The 10,377-nt window shown below is 53.1% G+C and overlaps 2 protein-coding genes across 6 annotated transcripts in view; one reads left to right on the top strand and one right to left on the bottom strand.

Annotated features, from left to right (window-relative positions):
- Positions 1 to 1,584: 1,584 nt before the first annotated feature.
- GMFG (glia maturation factor gamma) lies at positions 1,585 to 9,760 on the bottom strand. Of its 4 annotated transcripts, XM_021700998.1 has the most exons (7): positions 6,197 to 6,296; positions 5,656 to 5,752; positions 5,485 to 5,534; positions 4,447 to 4,496; positions 2,426 to 2,508; positions 1,922 to 1,995; positions 1,585 to 1,777 (listed from the first exon to the last, which is right to left on the bottom strand). In XM_021700998.1, the coding sequence occupies exons 1-7, from the start codon at positions 6,197 to 6,199 to the stop codon at positions 1,706 to 1,708; spliced, it is 429 nt and encodes a 142-aa protein (XP_021556673.1). In that variant the 5' UTR covers positions 6,200 to 6,296; the 3' UTR covers positions 1,585 to 1,705. The 4 variants fall into 4 exon arrangements, with proteins under 4 accessions (XP_021556673.1, XP_021556671.1, XP_021556675.1 ...); XM_021700996.2 differs by lacking the exons at positions 5,656 to 5,752; positions 6,197 to 6,296 and adding an exon at positions 9,473 to 9,760; XM_021701000.2 differs by lacking the exon at positions 5,656 to 5,752.
- Positions 9,761 to 10,309: 549 nt separating this feature from the next.
- SAMD4B (sterile alpha motif domain containing 4B) overlaps positions 10,310 to 10,377 on the top strand; it is a 38,229-nt gene continuing 38,161 nt past the window's right edge. For both annotated transcript variants that reach the window (XM_044911391.1, XM_044911390.1), the window contains exon 1: positions 10,310 to 10,333. The gene's annotated coding sequence lies outside the window, so the exon portion shown is untranslated. The remainder of the gene's footprint in view (positions 10,334 to 10,377) is intronic.

Here is a 10,377-nt window from a genome sequence, read left to right as displayed (position 1 = left end):
AGGAAGGGATGAGTCCCTAAATCCCCGGCCAGGGAGAGGGAGTGGCCCTTGACCACCAGATAGCCTTGAGTTAAAGTTCTAACTGTGCAAATCACTAGCTGTGGGGCTTCAGGCAACTATTTTTGGCTTCTGTGCCTCAGTTTATTCATCTGTAAGTTGGGGATAATAATGATACCGTCCTCATGGGGTATTGTAAGGATTGAATGAGTTAACACCTGTAAGTGCTTATAGAAGTACTTGGCACATAGGAAGCCCTCAATCAGGGAGTTAACTATTATTATTAATTTGATTATGGAAGTGCATGACCTTGGACAAGTCCTTCTGCCTCTCTGACCTCTGCAGGCCGGCCGTTGCTTGACCTCTTAATTGAGCGACCTCTCCTATCCCCAGCCCTCTTCTTCCATCTCTAGCCATCAGAGACTGAGGCTGTGATCACAGGGAGCAGTAGAGATATGCCTGGCAGAGATGGGCTGGGGAGGGCACCAGGACGGTGTCAGAAGAGAAGCTCAAATCCTGCCCCCCCAAATATTGGGCGGGGGGGCGTGTGTGTGCGTGGATTTCTCTATGCAAAGGGCTTGCCCAACAGGGGACAAGGGGCAAGGGATGGGCAGAGGCGGGTGGTGAGGGGATGGTGTGTTCTGGCCAGGAGGGCTGGGGAGGGGTTGGAGCTGGGCTTGTGGACCCTCCCCCAGGAATGACAGGGCTGGGGGAGAGACATCCCAGGCACAAGGTCATTGTGTCATTGTTACCAGGGCAACGAACACCTCTCTACAGGGAACCTGAAAAGGGGTAGGGGGGAGGGAGCTCCCAGATCCCTGGATCTGGGGACGGAGAGAGGAACAGAGACCGGGAGGAGAAGCACAGAGAAAGAAAGAGTGATTTACCTCTGTGAAGACCTGCCCATCTCAAAATTCTCAGAGCCTGGTACACTGTGGGTGCTCAATAAATGTCCCTCAGAGACAAAGACAGAGAGCCCAAGAGACTCAAAAGCCCAGAGATGCCAGAAGAAAGAAAGAATCTCCTGACTGGGGCGGGTAGGATGTCCCTTTCCTGACCTTCAACTTCATACCCCTCAGGGGTCCACTGAGAGCCCTGGATCCTCTCACCTTCCCCAGCCTTGGGTCCTCAGGCCTCCCTAACCCCACAAACCACCCACCTCAGCAACTCCCTGAAGCAATTATGTTTGATCCTTCAACAACTTTTCTGCCTTTAAATTCTTCCAGCCTGGGGGCTCACTGAGAAAAGTAGCATTCAGAGCCAGCTAATGCCTGCTAGCTCCTAGAGCTGGGGTGGGAAGTGGGGAGGAGGGGAAACAGGCACTCTGCCTCCTTCACTCTCAGGAACCCAGGTGTCCTTATTCCCCTAGGAGTGGCCGCCTGCTGGATTCGGATATTTTCCAATTCCTCCCGGAACCCCCTCCCCCCCCCCCCCCCCCACTCCCCGAAACTCAGGTCCCCCCCCCCCACCCTTTCCTTCTGGGACTCAGCGGGCATCCACTTGGTCTGCCTGCCCTCTGCTGGCCTAAGGCCGGTACTGCAGGGAACCTCGGCTAGCGCTCACAAGGAGAAACAGAAACAGAACTGAGGATCTCTGAGTTCCTGCATTTTAATTTCCGTCGGGTCTCAGACGTTCAGGTCCTAGGGGTCCCAGTTCCCAGTTTCTTCAGGGACTCCGACATCAGGAATCCAGTTCTCCAGCCCAGAGGTCAACGAAAGAAAGACAACTTCTCTTGGAGCCAGGCCTCGGTGAGGTCATCAGTGGTGCGGATTTCAAACACCTGGGCAGGGAGAGTTCTCCGCATTAAGACCCACTCAGGAACCGAGGGGGTGAACACTCTGACCCCCTCCGCCCCTCAGAACAGGAGCCTAGACCCTCAGCCCATCCTCCTTAGCCCTGGGGAGCCTCAGCCCCAGGCCCAGACCTTTGTGAGTTCTGCAGTCTGCACCAGTCTGTTTTTACTCCCTGCATACATCATCTGCTGTTCAGGCTTGCAGCCTGTGGGGAAAAGAGGAGAAAAGAGCATAACTGGGGGACACTGGTTATCACTAAGGCCCTAGTAATGTCATGTAGGCCCTGAAGTTTTCAAAGGGTCCTGAGAGCTGTTCTAAGGTGGTCTCTTGATGCTATACCCAGCGTTTTGGGGCTTGTTATTCTGAGGGTCCCTGGAGATGGTTTAGAGGCCACACAGGAGTTTCTAAGTAAAAGGGAGAGGTTAACTGGCTTATACACCTTGGGACTCAGGAGGATGGGTGGGCCCTTAAGGAATCTGAGTCCCCACCTCCACCCCACTGCCCTCCAGCACCCACACACCACACGTGCCACACACTCACACCAGTCACACACCTGCACCCACGGACACGCTCCTCCACACGCCACGCACAGAATCTAAGACCCTCTTGTGGGGACAGGGAGAGCTGTGCCTCACCCACGGGACTGGAGAAGATGAAGCACAAAGGGTAGGACACTCGGCCGTCCTCATGCACATACTTGTAGCTGTAAACCACGAACCTACACCAGCGAAAGGGAATTCAAATTCAGTACCTCCACCCAATGCCCATTGCCTGAGTCCACAATCTCGAAATCTTGCCTGAGTCTGAAAAGCTAGGGTTAACAAATGAGACCCCAGGATACTGGCCTCAAATACAAAAGGATGAAAAATAATCATGGTAGGTGCTTGTTTGATTCACAATAACCCTCTAACATAAGTGCTCTTATTATCCCCATACTACAGATGGGAAAACCGAGGTCCAGAGTCACTTAACGAGGTTCGGTGGATACAGGAAAGATTTGAGCCCTGGGAATTCAGTGCCGGAGTGTAAGGGCTCAAATACCATGTGGTACCGTCCAGAGCTCTAGACCTCTGGCCTGAGACCAGGGCGGGCTCCATCATTTGCCAAGCGCAGTGCAAAATGGAAATGTGGGGCCTGCTGTTCAAAAGGCAGGAGAAAAGCTGTTCCCTTTCCTCCGCAGTCTCCTTCCCGACTGGTCATAGTCTTTTAAAATTTGTTACTTCAAGTCAGGCTCTCTTGGGCATGGGGACACTAGCAGGGGAAGTACAGATGCTCGAAGACAGACCCTTGAAATTGTCATGCGGGGGGGAGGGAGGTGTGCCAACCCTGACCCTGATTCTGATCCTCCCCCTATCTGCACTCAGGCCCCCTGCCAGAGACAGAAGACAACAGCGCTCGCTGGGCAGGGCAGTGACCAGGGGAGAACCTGTCCAGGGCCAAAGGAGGGAACACGTGTGAGCCGAAGAAGGCTCCAAGCCCCCAGCACATGCTCCACTTTCCCATCAGACTTTACACAAAACACAAATTCAAAGATAAAACCACAAAAAATTTACAGATGGCAGGCAGCCGCAGAGCACTAAGCCCCGTCTGCGTTTGAATCTCCCTTCTGTGCGTGGGGCCTAGTGCGACCGCACGTGTCAGACACCTGGGGAGCTGGTCCTGGCTGAGATCGAGAGCCTGAGATGCAGGGTCAAAATCCTGGGGCACCCCAAATTCACCCTAGCGGAGATGAAAAATCTAAACAGACTAGATTTCATAGGAGTTTGACGTCAAAGAGCTCCTCCGTACAAAAAGCACCAGACTCAGGGCGCCTGGGTGGCTCAGTCATTGGGCGCCTGCCTTCGGCTCAGGTCATGATCCTGGGGTCCTGGGATCGAGCCCCTCATCGGGCTCCCTGCTCGGCAGGAAGCCTGCTTCCCCCTCTCCCACTCCCCCTGCTTGTGTTCCTGCTCTCACTATCTCTCTCTCTGTCAAATAAATAAATAAAATCTTTTTTTTTAAGATTTTATTTATTTATTTGAGAGAGCGAGAATGAGAGAGAGAGAGTACATGAGAGGCGTGAGGGTTAGAGAGAGAAGCAGGCTCCTCGCTGAGCAGGGAGCCCGATGCGGGACTCAATCCAGGGACTCCAGGATCATGACCTGAGCCAAAGGCAGTCGCTTAACCAACTGAGCCACCCAGGCGCCCCTAAATAAAATCTTTAAAAAAAATAAAATAAAATAAACTTCAATATAATCGCAAAATTTAAAAAAGAAAAAAAAAAGCACCAGACTTGGGAGGCATCACACAGGATTCCCCCCCATCATTAAAGGTCAAATGACTCCTCTGCTTCCCAAAGTATTCTCGGGCATTGAAAAAGAAAAATTCCATTTTTTGTTTAATGAAGTAAGTGCAATCATGAGACCAAAACCTGACAAAGTTTGTACAGAAAAAAAAAAAAAGCGCAAGCTCTAATATCACATGTGACCATCAGTGTAAAATTCTGCAATAAAATATTAGTATACAAACAAAAAGTCCTAAGGTGTGAATTCGTGGCCTCAAACCCAGATCAGAGCCTGTGATTAAGACTAGAATCCAAGGGGTCCCTCAGTCTGTTCCTTCATCATCACCCCCCTCTTCCCAGCTTGACCCTCCCCCCTCCCTACCCCTAGGATACCTGGGCTGTCTCTCTGGCAACTCTGTTTTTAGTTCCTCTGGAGAAATGTTCTGGGGGGGAAGAAAAAGAAAAGACTGTCAAAGTAAGCATGAACTATGTGCCAAAGCACTGGTCTAAGAAAGACACATAGATCAACTCATCGACTTCTCCCACAATTCTGTGCGGTAGCTTCTCTTCTTATCCCCACTTTACAGGTGAGTAAACAGGCCCAGGGTTGTTAAGATGCTGGTCCAAGGTTGCGGATAGAGAGCGGCAAGATTCAGATTTGAATCTGGGTTCAAATCATAACCATTTTGCTACACTGCCTTTCAAAGGACCTGAGAGAGCCCAGCTCCTAGCCAATCCCCCTCCCCTGTCAAACAGCCCTAGCCTCAGCCTCCATGGGCCACCCCCCAAATCCTTACCACAACACAAGAAGTAAGCCTTATTATCATCCCCATGTGACTGATAAAGACAGTGAGGCAAAAAAGAGGGAGATCTACCCTTTTATACAGGATTTACCCTAGCTTTTTTTTAATTGTTATGTTAATCCCCATAGATTACATCATTAGTTTTAGATGTAGTGTTCCATGATTCATTGTTTGTGCATAACACCCAGTGCTCCATGCAGAACGTGCCCTCTTTAATACCCATCACCAGGCTAACCCCTCCTCCCACCCTTCCCCTAGCTTTTTGTTGACTTATCTGGAAACTTTCATTTAAGTGCCAATAAAATATCATCATCGTCGTCGTCGTCGTCATCACCATCATTTTATTGAGCATATTCTATGTGCCAGGCCCACTTCTAAGCCCAGGACAAGGATTAAAGCACTGAATCCATAGACCCTATGAGGTAGGTACAGGTATCCCCATTTCACAGATGGGGAAACAGAGACCCATGCAGGTGAAGTCTCTTGCCTCGAGTCACAGCTGAGCTGGGATTTGACCTCCAGGCCTTTCTGGCCCCCAAATTCAGGCTCTTAGCATCAGTTCCAGCCCCCTGGTTCTCCCAGTCCCACCCTGCCCTTCTTGGGGGTCCCATCCATCCCAGACTCTCACCTGAAATTCTTCCTCGAGCACCACCATCTGCCGGTCTTTGTCCACCTTCACTGGGGAGGAATGGCACACAGGGGTTAGTTGCCCCTTCCATGCAGCAGCGACACTAGCCCAGACTTCCTTGTTTGTCCCCACTCCCTCTGCCATCCTTCCAGGGGAGGAGATGACACTCACTTATTATGGCTGCATTGTCTGTCTCTTTTCTGAAGCGAAATTTTCTCAGCTTTTCCTTTAGCTCAGGGTCCACCTCGCACACCACCAGGGAATCGGACTGCCGGAGAAGCCCAGGAAGAGCTGAGCTGGCCTGGTCTCAGCCCTCCCACCCCCTTCCCCAAACCTCAGTTTCTCCATCTACTCATTAAGAGGTGGGTCTGACGGCTCATAGGACGCCTCTGGGTACTTTAGGGAAAGGGGGCTTTCCTCAGGCAGGTGCTACCTCTTACCAGTGCACACATTTGGGGTGCAGGGCAGAAGCTGGGCTCCAGCCCTCTAGGCAGGTGCCCTTGGGCAACACTTGAGGAGACCCGGGGATCTGCTTGCCTGGGGCTAAACCCGGAACCAGCCTCTCTCTTCCACACAGCCAGGCCCTTTGCCGCAGCGGGGTCACCTTCCCAGCCCCTGATTAGCCCACAGGCTGACCTTCACCCAGGCACTCTCCCCGCCCCAGCCCCAGCCCAGCCCCCAGCCTTTCCCATACACCCCCCAACCCCCTGACCATGACTTTTCTGTCCACAGGCCTCTTCTTTTCTCAGTTCCGCTGTCTTCTAGAGGTGGGGACCAGGGCTGCAGGGGGCGGAGTGTGGGGCAGGGGAAAGGTTTCATCCAACACCACATCCTGTTTATGCCCATTCTGGGACAACTGTCTCAGAGGGCTCCTCCCCTTCCTTCCTTCCCCTCATCTGCCAGGACCTCCCAGGTTTTGCAATCACCCAGACCAGGGTTCGAATGATGCCTTGCTGTGTGACCCTAGCTAAGTAACTTCACCCCTCTGATTCAGGATTCTTGTGAGGATAAAATAGCTTCACATACCTCCTGGCATGGTGGACATGCTCAATACACAGTAGGTAACAATGAGCTTTTTAGTTCCTCCCCTCCTCCAGGAAGCTCTCCTGGATTGTCCCCCCTCTGGAATATTTTAATTCCAGAGTAGAAAAGGGGAGCTTAGGGATGTTTGGTAGCCAAACTGCCACCCACTGTGTTGATGGGGAAATGGAGACTCCACAGCGCCCAGGTAGTGCTGAATTTTTTCCTGCAGTTATTCAACTTCAGGGGCCTAATAATAGGCCCTACAACAATGGTGTCCAATTCTGTCAGACCAGTACCCCCTTTTTTATTAAGTGCATTTTGTGTTGCCCCCTTTCCCACTGTGAAATGAAATTCCTAGATAATGTAACCTACTTATACACAAATTCCCTTCCCCCAAAATCAATACAGTGTCCTGTCATATAAAGGAGAAATAAAAGGGAAGTAATATATGGGAAAACTCCATGTATTTCAGTGAGAAAATATAAGCCAACAAAAGAGACTCTTCACAGGTCCCAGTTCCCCATTGGCTGGCCCGCCATGCTGGCTCCAGCTGTAGCCTTCCAGAACGCCCTCCACAGGCACTGGATCCCACCCTGTCCCCCTCTACTGACGGGTGTCACTGGAGCTATTCTCCTTCTCCCTGCATCATCAATGTTCCCATCCCTACTAGATCTTTCCTCTTGGCCTACACGCGGGGTTGTCTTCCTTCTTAAAAACGAAGAACCCTATCTTCCGTTCAGCACTGCCCATTCATTTCCTTCCCTTTTCAGAAAAACTTCTCGAATCATCTACACTTGCAGCCTCCTATGTCTCCTCCTGATTTTCTCTTCAGCTCTCTCCCAGCAGATTGTCACTCCTGTCCCCATCCCCTGAAGTACCCTTGTCGGGGCCACCAATGACCACTATGGTGTTGGACCTAATGGTCAATTCTCAGTCTTCCTCTGTCATGCCCTGTCAGCTGCATGTGACACCGTCCATCCCTCTCTGTGCCCTGAAGAAACACTTTCCTCACTTGGCTTTCAGAACAACACCCTGGCCTGGTTTTCCTCCGAGTGTTCTAGCTGCTTCTTCTTGGCCTCTCTTGCTGATTCTTCCTTTTAATGGTGGGGTGTCCCGGGGCTCAATCCTTCGTCTCTTTTTCACCTACCATTCTCTTTTGATTTCATCCAGTTTCTTGGCTTTCAAAGGGGATACCCTATTTATTTCTCCAGCCTGGGTTTCTCTGTGCACTCTACACTCCTACATCCAACTGCCCAGCTGACATCTCCACCTGGATGTCTGTCATCCTTAACCTGTCTCATTCCTCTCATCGTACATTAGAACTTGTCAGTTCTGAACTTCATTTTGAAATGTAACCAGAACCTGCCCACCTCCCCCCTCCAAGGCCCATACCCTGGTCCCATCAACCTGCATCTCCTGCCTGAACTCTCACAGCAACCTCCTCACTGTCCCCCTGCTCCCCCTTCCATACTCTATTCTTCACAGGAATGCCAGAGGGATCCTAATAAAACCCAAGGCAGATGACATACTTCCTCTCTCAAAACCCTCCTACAGCTTCCATGTTATTTGAATAAAAGCTAGAGTCCTTACGGTGGCCTGTATCTGATGGCCTTTACCCCCCCTCCATTACCACTTGGACCTTGTCTTCTCCTACCCTCCTCTTTGCTCACTCCATTTCAGCCGTGTTATCCTCGTTGTGGTTCTGTGAATAATCCTGCCACTGGGCCTTTGCACTTGCTGTTCCCTCTTTCTGGAGCCCTCTTTCCCTATGGTTTACCCCTTCATTTCTTCAGATTTCTGCTCAAATCTCACCTGATCCAAGACACCTTCCCTCCCCCAAAATAGTGCTGACTTCATCACTCCATCCCTCAGCTTGCTTTATTTTTCCCCGTAGCACTTATCACCAAATCACATTGTATTTATTTATTTATCGTGTCCCCTCAACCAGAATGTAAGCTTCAAGCATGAATGTAAGCTTTGTTCCATTATTTAATTTCTAGAAGCTTGAACACCACCTGACACATATTATATTAGGTACTTGAATATCGTTGAGTGAATAAATGAACTGTTATCTATGGAACTACTATATATGCTGTGAAGGTTTTTACTTAAATGTAGGGGGTAGTGGATGGGGTTTGTGATATCCCCTCCCCCGGCTTGAAATGACCTTTCCTCACTGCATCTTCCTCTCTGTCTGGCTGCCCCTCCTCAATCTTGGAGAGATGTCGATTCCTTTGCTCAAACCTTAGGTGTCCCCCTTTCTTAGGGTTCTGGCCAGTCCTTGTCTCCATTCATCCTTCGTATCCTCCCAGGCTAGATCACTAACACCCACAGCTTCAATGACCATCTTTGATGATCCTCAAATTTTGGTTTCCAGCCCCAATTTCTCTCTTAAGCTCCAGACCCGGCGCTGTGCAGCCTCCTGGCCCCCCACTGCTGGGTGGCCCACACTGGACTCAGCATCTTGCAAACCTGCTTCTCCTCTGGGTCTCCTTCTACAGGGAGGCACCACCAACCCCTAACCCCCCCAGCCAGGGGCCTTGTCTAGGATTTCACCCTCTCTCCCCGCTCTGCGGCCAGCCAGTCCCAAGGCAGGTTCACTTGGCCTCCTGGGCGTCTCTCCCGCCCACACCGCCTCCCTCTCCCACAGTCCCGCCCAGGTGCAAACGCCCCTGTCCCACCCCAACTGCCTCCCGGTACCGAAAGCCCCCAGTTTTATTCCTTCCAATCCACGCTCCATATGAAAGCCAGAGCCATCTTTCCAAACCTCCAACTCACCATGACTCTCCCTGGCTTGAAGCCCTTCCATGGTTCCCTAGTGTCCTCAAGACAAGCCCAAACTCCCTCAAGTGGGCAAACATCTGGCCACAGCTCATTTCCCACCACTCCTTGCCCGGAACTCTACACTCCGTCCACCCGGACCGCATTTTCTTTGAGTTCCTCTAACACGCCATGTCTCTGTCACCTTCTGGGTGAGGGACCCCGCTCCGCTTAGTCACCAGATCCAGGGAAGTTTGTGGAATGAACAGATTGCAATAGTCAAAGCAACAACTCCCATTTGTTGACGGCCTCCATTGTGCCAAGCGCTTTCTACGCATCGTCTCTTTCAATCGTATTCCCACTTGGGAGAGGGCTGCGGTGGTAGAGCTGAGACTCCAGAAGCCTGAGCGCCAACCCGTAACCCCGCCGCTCGGGCCCACCTGGGCCCAGGCCTTAGGCGGGCCGTGCAAGAGGGGCGAGGAGGCCGGCCTTGAACACCAGATTCAGGAATTGTGACCTAGCTCACGGCCGCTGAGGTAGCCGCGCGCGAGACTGCCCCCTGCGGGCCGGGAGGCCCAATCTCTGGCTCCGCCGCGCCCGTTGCCCATGGCAATGCCGCGCGCGCCCCGCCCCCGCCCCGCCCGCCAGCCCCGAGGCCCCGGCGGGGCCGACTGCCCGTCAGCCCCGCAGCCAACCAATCCCACCGCGCAGGGGGCGGGCCTCTGGGGCCTCGCTCAACCTCCAGCGCTCCCCTCTCTGCCAAGACCCCGCCTTTCTCCGCGCACACCTCCCGCCCTCCGGGCTGCCCTCGCCGCCCGTTGGCGGGCGCGCCGTTCGTCACCGCGGCGTGAGCTAATGCCGGCGCGCGGCGGCCCCGGCGGGGCGGGGCCAGGGGCGGTGACGCACGGCGCGGTGACGCAGCGCGACGGCGGCGGCGGCGGCGGCGGCGGCGGCGGTGGTCGGTGCGGGAGGAGGGAGGGGAGCTCGCGGGCCGGAGAGGGGGCGACGGCGGCGGCGGGGGCCTGAGGAGGCCCGAGCGGCGGCGGCGGCGGCGGAGACCGAGGCGGTGAGTCGCGGGCAGGCCCGGGCGGCGGCGGGGCGGCCAATCCT

The sequence above is a fragment of the Neomonachus schauinslandi genome, chromosome 16, assembly GCF_002201575.2.
Source record: "Neomonachus schauinslandi chromosome 16, ASM220157v2, whole genome shotgun sequence".
Lineage (NCBI taxonomy): Eukaryota > Metazoa > Chordata > Mammalia > Carnivora > Phocidae > Neomonachus > Neomonachus schauinslandi.
The sequence above is the reverse complement of the archived record's forward strand: the minus strand, read 5'-3'. Positions and strand labels throughout refer to the sequence as shown.